This window comes from Papaver somniferum, chromosome 1 (assembly GCF_003573695.1).
Source record: "Papaver somniferum cultivar HN1 chromosome 1, ASM357369v1, whole genome shotgun sequence".
NCBI lineage: Eukaryota > Viridiplantae > Streptophyta > Magnoliopsida > Ranunculales > Papaveraceae > Papaver > Papaver somniferum.
The window spans coordinates 204,471,126-204,477,848 of NC_039358.1; the positions used below are offsets into that span (position 1 = coordinate 204,471,126).

At 35.1% G+C, this 6,723-nt stretch overlaps 1 protein-coding gene across 1 annotated transcript; it reads right to left on the reverse strand.

Moving 5' to 3' along the window:
- Positions 1 to 1,325: 1,325 nt before the first annotated feature.
- On the reverse strand, positions 1,326 to 1,821 carry LOC113358693. The gene is made up of 2 exons (XM_026602334.1): positions 1,761 to 1,821; positions 1,326 to 1,687 (listed from the first exon to the last, which is right to left on the reverse strand). Exons 1-2 carry the CDS (start codon positions 1,819 to 1,821, stop codon positions 1,326 to 1,328), a joined length of 423 nt encoding a protein of 140 aa, XP_026458119.1.
- Between the last annotated feature and the right edge of the window lie 4,902 nt (positions 1,822 to 6,723).

Sequence of the window (6,723 nt, forward strand, 5' to 3'; positions counted from 1 at the left end):
ATTTCAGGCTTAGCACAGGATGAGGAGGAAGCTGAGGCTTTAGCAACACTGGAAGGAATCAAGTGGGCAAAAGCTTCAACCGTGGAAAAACTGTATTTGGAGGGCGACTGTCTAAATGTAGTGGATGCAATAAATGGAAGTGTAGGCAAGGTAAAATAGACTAATAATAATAAATGTAATCTTACATTAAAATTATTTCAATTAAATTTCTTTCTTATTAAAAAATAAAATAAAATAAAAAGAAATAGATAGATTAATTGGGCTGAGGAAAGCTCCAAGGCAACACCTTTGGGACGATGAACTATATTATCTAAATCGAAGAAGATACGTTTTCCAGGATGACTAGCCATTAGCAAAGGAGATCAGAGGGATAAAATAAATAGACCGGAAAAAATGGCAATTTTCATGTTGGATTCCACAAGATGGTATACATCTAATTATTGGTAAGTTAGTTCGGATTACAGGTATAAAGAATTAATTAAATTTTTAATTAATTAATCCATATTTACTTGACTCGGTTGGCGAGTCTTTATTTGCATTTAAATTCTGTCTGGGTATAACGATCGATTTGGAACGTAGCTGAATAAAACCTTTCGGACGGCTAACCATTTATTGTACTCATACCAAAACTACGACGAGCTTTCAAGAAATGGAGGAGGGAAAAGAAAAACAAAGAATATAATAGACTTTGAGCAAAACGGAATTGACTTGCAACATCTTGCCTTTTGTAGCTGCTACTATGGCCAGAATGAAATGAAGCTAAGACTTCAAATAGACAACTGCCTATCAAATGACATCGGTACATGTACATGCAATAAAAACGTTATGGAGCAAAGATTGATTTACTTTTAGCAGCTCTGAGTTTCGGTTAGTTTGAATGCATGCGGAAAATTCCTATATTGGAGTTAATTGATTGAGATTATAAGAATTTCAAGGTTTCTCAATGGATGACCCAAAACAAAAACATCTATTTATATGGGTTATTACATAATCATAACTATTTATCCAAAAGAATAATTAAAAGAAGACAAAAGACTAAGAGACATCGACTTTTATAGACATGTAGGAAGAAGATATGGCCATGATTTTCTGGCTGTTCATGATATATCTTACAAAATCATTCTAAAAACCAATTAGACAGACGGTATATATCTTGCATGGTAAAATGTCGAATGTAAGTCGAGTGTAAGAATAATGGATGATGGCGCTGTAAACCTTTCAAGGAACCAATCTTTTATTTTTACTCATCATGCGAGAGACATATTCTTTTCAATAATCGAAAGCAAAAATAGACTAAAAACATCATCTAAGATTGCAAGGAAGATTTAACACATAACATCAGAGTTGAAGGGAGTTAGAGCGCAGGGAGGATCGGATGCATACTTGAACTTGATTTTGTCATTGTGGAAAAGTGGTTCACCACTATTAAGGTAACAAAGATTAAGAGATAATTCACGACCGTATCCGATTACGCCTTTATCGAAGATGCCACGGCCTAGAGATTCAGTGCTTTTGAACCCAGGACAATGAATCAGAACTTCTGACTGAGGACATTTACAGTCATTGGTTATTGTCACCTCGTACTCAGTTTGTCCATGAACTTTAAACCCCGTAGGCCTCTGCGAAATCTTTATATTATGAATTCCACAATCACAAGATCCTATTTTTCGACACGAATCACAAAATCCTGTCACAGAGAAAAAATCACACTTAATACTCGAAAAAACATTATAAAACAAAAACTTGGAATCTGTTAGTACCTCCTCCGATAAGACTTAATATGATAACCGCAGCAGCGAAGGTGTTAAGGGAAGCAGCCATTGTAGATACAGGCCTTTCGCTCTTGAAACAAAACTATATATGATGCTCAAAAACTTCAATCTTGTATCCTAATATATGGTCTTATAAATAAAATTAAATATGGAAATGATATTATCCTACTTTATGAAATATATTAATTCTTTTTTTCCTTATTTTTCAGACAAAAATATTGAATTTTAATATCTTACGACATAATAACAGCTTTGCTTAAAAATCTTATAGCAACATAGGAAAGTTTACTGTCCAAAGTCGAAGCCTTGTAACTCTATGACAGGTTATTTAAGTCAGAGCATGCATTTGGTTTGCTGTTGCATGTTGCTGATCAACTCAGGCCTTGTACCATGAGCAGCAGCAGCTCATTTAGTCAATAGTAAATCAAAGCATAAAACCATATGCATTAATACGAAGATAAGCAAACAACAGCAAAAGTTTAAAATGATATCACTCAGTATAAATACAACCGATCGAAGCATAAATACTTATCTTGCGTTGCAGCTTAATTAATTATCCATATATTTGTCAATAAAGAATGTAAAATTTACTTTTCAAATTATCTTGCCATCTACTTTTCAAATTTATATGCACGAGAGCATATGATAAAGAATGTCAAAGATGCAGAGAACTGGGCGGACGGACATGTTGATTATACATAGAAGAATCCTCAGAGATCCTGATAATATAACTTGCACCGAAAAATCAAAGCTGTTGATGTTGCCATAGCAATTCTGCCCCGGCTACTATGTGGTCGGGCCAGTGCAATTGACACGTCCTCTCGGGCTCGGCACTCATAAAAATGCATATACAAGGCCGTTGTGGCATTGCCGGAAAAATGAAATAAAATAAAAAGGTGCATTTCGTCTAAAGGGAAGAAGATCGTGAAGTTGACCGGACTAGACCAGAGAGCAGAATAGGATTAAGGATTGGATGGATATTCAGAAACTGCTTAATTCGAAATTCCCATTTCTCTGGGTCCTCCTCCTCAAAAACTTCATCTTTTCACCCTCTTCTCCGTTTCTCTGCAAGTAAGTAGTAATCTCTTTTCGATTTTTAGAAGCGAAATCAGTGTGTGTTTATTGATATAGTCAGTTTATAATGACATTCTACTGGTAATTTGTTAATTCCATGAGATAGCAAGTGAAAGAACAACAATGTCTGAATTTTAAATGTGCGTTCAAAGTATTTGTTAATTTGTCCCGCTGGGCAAACTTGTTTTTGTCATGTGGGTATTTATTGCATGTCTCACTTTGTTTGTTTGATGTTGTGATATCGGGATTCTTGTAAGCCTCATAGTCCCAACATAAATAAGATAACTAGGTTGTTCTTGTTGTGACAGAACCGAAGAATAATAATACTATAAGGTGTGCAGTGAAGTCTTATAGGTTGTCAGAGTTGTCAAAGACTGAGGTTGATAGCCTTAAGGCTCGCCCTCGTATTGATTTCTCTTTCATTTTTAGTACTGTGAGGTTCAATGTTTTGCTTTAACTTCCTTAAGTTTAATGTGTGACTGTGTGTGATATATTATATAACTCATTGTTTTGTACTGGATCAAGTCCAGCCCATTGTTGATGATGTACGCATTAGAGGCGAGGCTGCAGTTACAGAACTGGTGCTTCTTTGATTCTTCATTATATTGTGTCCATCTCTCTCATTTGTGAAGGCTAATTGCTATTTCCTTTTTCTTTTCTTAAGCTGGAGTCTACCATATGTTTAATCAGGATTTTATCTGGCTGTTTGTTCATTTTGAAGTTATACCATGAGGTTTGACAAAGTTTCCCTGGAAAAATCATTGAACGAGTTGCTGATCTTTCTCATCCTCAGGTAGGCCAAGTATCTATTTTAGATTGACGTTTGTGAGTAAATAAGTGTAGTGTCAGCGTTTTACTTTATCTATGTACTATGACTGTGGTTAAGCATTTCCTTTTGGTTTGGGCGCAGCTTGATCCAGCTGTCAAAGAGGCATTTGATGTTGCGTATGATAACATTTATGCATTTCATTTTGCTCCAAAGGCTCCCCTGCGAAAGTTGAAAACGTGAAAGTAAGTAAAATATCACTCCGTTCCTTTTGTTTTTCTGGTCCACAATTTTCAGTATTATCGGGAATCAAATAGTTGTATTTCAAACAAATGGGGACTATGGAATGGAAGAATGCTGATGGGTTTTGTTCTAAAGTTCACAAGCCCTTATCCCTTTTTATCTCCTTGTAGGTTTTCTCTTTAGCTAGAATTGGAATAGTTTAGTTTACGATCCATAGAACCCTGAAGACCCCCGTTCATTTATCGCTTAATTTTTGGATGTTCTCCTGGGGAGACCTCAACCTTAACCCATTCAAAAACTGCAGTCCCGACAAGAAGTAGTAAGAAAGTCGACAGTGAAATGGACATTTCTTTCACTTTTTCTTGAATGTAGCTCATATCACTAGTTTGACCCCTTTATTAGTGCGTTACTTCTGTGGCTCTTTATTTTCCTGGGGAAGTGCAGGTCTTCCTTCAACAGCACTCATGCTTGCAGTGATAATTTTTCTAACTTCCTGTTAACTGTTAAATTCCATATTCAGTGACTTAAAATTTGTTGTATGGATTTTCAACATGTAAAGAGTCATTTGATGTCGCGTACGACAACATTTATGCATTTAAAAACACAACCCTGCTTAACTTATTATGCATTTAACCACACATGCCTCTTTCTCAGGCATCTGCATAAACCATTATGCACATCTTTTACCATGCATAATCTATCATGCACTACTAGTTAATACTACATAAACAAACAGTTGACTGCATAACATATTCTGCATATTTTTTAAGAAGGCACAATCTGTTATGCATTTGTTTCTTTAACAAGCATAATGTATTTTACATACAAACAAGCAGGTAAATGATAAGAGAAGTTTATTAACTGATGCAAAACAGGAACAAGAAGGAATTCAACGCACCTTGTTTATAGACAACACATTGCTTATTAGATTCTTCTTCTTCTTCCTCTTCACTCTCGGATCTTTCGATTTGCTTCTTCTTCATCCTTTTCAGGTCTTTTGATTGTTTGGGTTAATGTCTTTTTATTTTCTTCTGATGATCAACAGCTTGCCTCACTGAAACAGGACAAATCATATTGAAACAAATCAATGACACCAATTAAACAATATATCAGACAGAAGATACCACAAGAAAATCTTACCATTTTTGGCATCATTTGTATTATCATCCTCATTATCAGTATCATCACCCAATACTTCCTTCGGTGCAGCTTTCTTTGCTTTCTTTTTTCCCTTAGTAGCTTTTTCAGGCCTAGGTGAACTAGGTGATACTTGAGGTGACGCCTGATCTTTTAATCTCTGCGACTTCCTTGACGGGGTTGCTTCAGGATCTTTTCAACACACAAATAAATAAGCTATTTAAGTTATGCAGTAACTTTGGTAAGCAGATGAAAGTTAAAATTTAAACAGATGAAAATTAAAAAGCAACACTTAAAAATAGGTGTTATGCAGTGTTTTTTTTTTTTGAAAGCATAACCTGTCATGCATCTGCATAACAAGTTACACACATTAATTTGATGCTGCATACCCTGTCATGCATCTGCAGAACAAGTTATGCAGATTTATGTTATGCAGAATCACACATGAGAACTAGTTATGCATACCAGAGCCTTTCTTACTCTTCTTCAGAGCATCTCCCTTTGCCTTGATTTGCATCTCCTTCAGTGTTTTGACACTATCAATTTCTTCTTGTTCATCTTCAACATCAGTAGGTAAAATCACATTGAGGAGAAAATTATGTTAAAATCGAAGAAGAATAAAGTGATAACTCAAAAAAAAATTATGGGTATTCAGGATGAAACTCTCACCAGAAACATTTTTCTTTTTAGGTTTACTCTTTTTTTCTGGTTCATCATCGGCAATTACTGTAACAAAATTTAAGATTAAAAAAAATAAATTCAAAAAAAACAAAAGCAAACACTAACAGATGAAGCTAATGATAAATCTCACCGGGTTTTTTCTGTTTCTTCGACTTCATTTTTCCTTCGGTTTTCCCTTCTTCATCTGAAGCATCAAGAACAAAAATTAAAATTGAAAATCAAATAAAATCAAATGTACCGAATGCATGCAAGATTAAGATCGATTAAACTAGTTTTAGTACCTAATTTCTTATCTTTTGATTTCTGAAGACGTTTTTCTGTTGGTGTTTCATCCATTTTGGTTCTACTGAATTCTAGGGTTAAGGTTTTTTAGAGTTTGAAATTGATATTAGGGTTTGATCAACTTCAATCATCGGTTTTAAATGATTGATTTGTTTGAATGATGTAGAAGAAAATCTTTGCAGATCCGTTACAGTGTTTATGGAGGAATATGAATTGAAAAACGGATGAAGAATAAATGAGAAGAAGAGAAAAGAAATGGGTGAGAGGAATAAATGTTCTGACCGTTTTCGGGAGTTAATAGAACTGCCCAGAACCGCTGAAGGGTAATTGAAGAACTCTGCACGTTTTTAATAATTTTAAATAATGTTGGGTGCGACTGTAGGGAAAAGTAATTGTGGGTCTGGCGGTAAGAAAAAAAATTTTCTGGACCTGCGCCTAATTTTCCCAAAAAAGAACCTTTAAGATGTTGGCATACATACATGATACATGTCTTAACCTCACAACATCCGATTGACTGATATACATGCCCGTTTATTTGTTCCAAAAAAAAGAAAAGAAAAATCCGCAACCTGGGTTAGCCACTGCAATCAACCTTCCCCAAGAAAAATTTATTAGGTCCACGCATCGCTGCATGCCTACCTAACCGAGTGATTGAGGTGGTAGTATGACCACACAAAAGGTGTGGCGTGCCCTTGACAAGCAATGTCTAACAACTAAACTTCTAACTTTTTTTCTTTAAACAAAAATATAAAAAAGCAGCAGGTCATG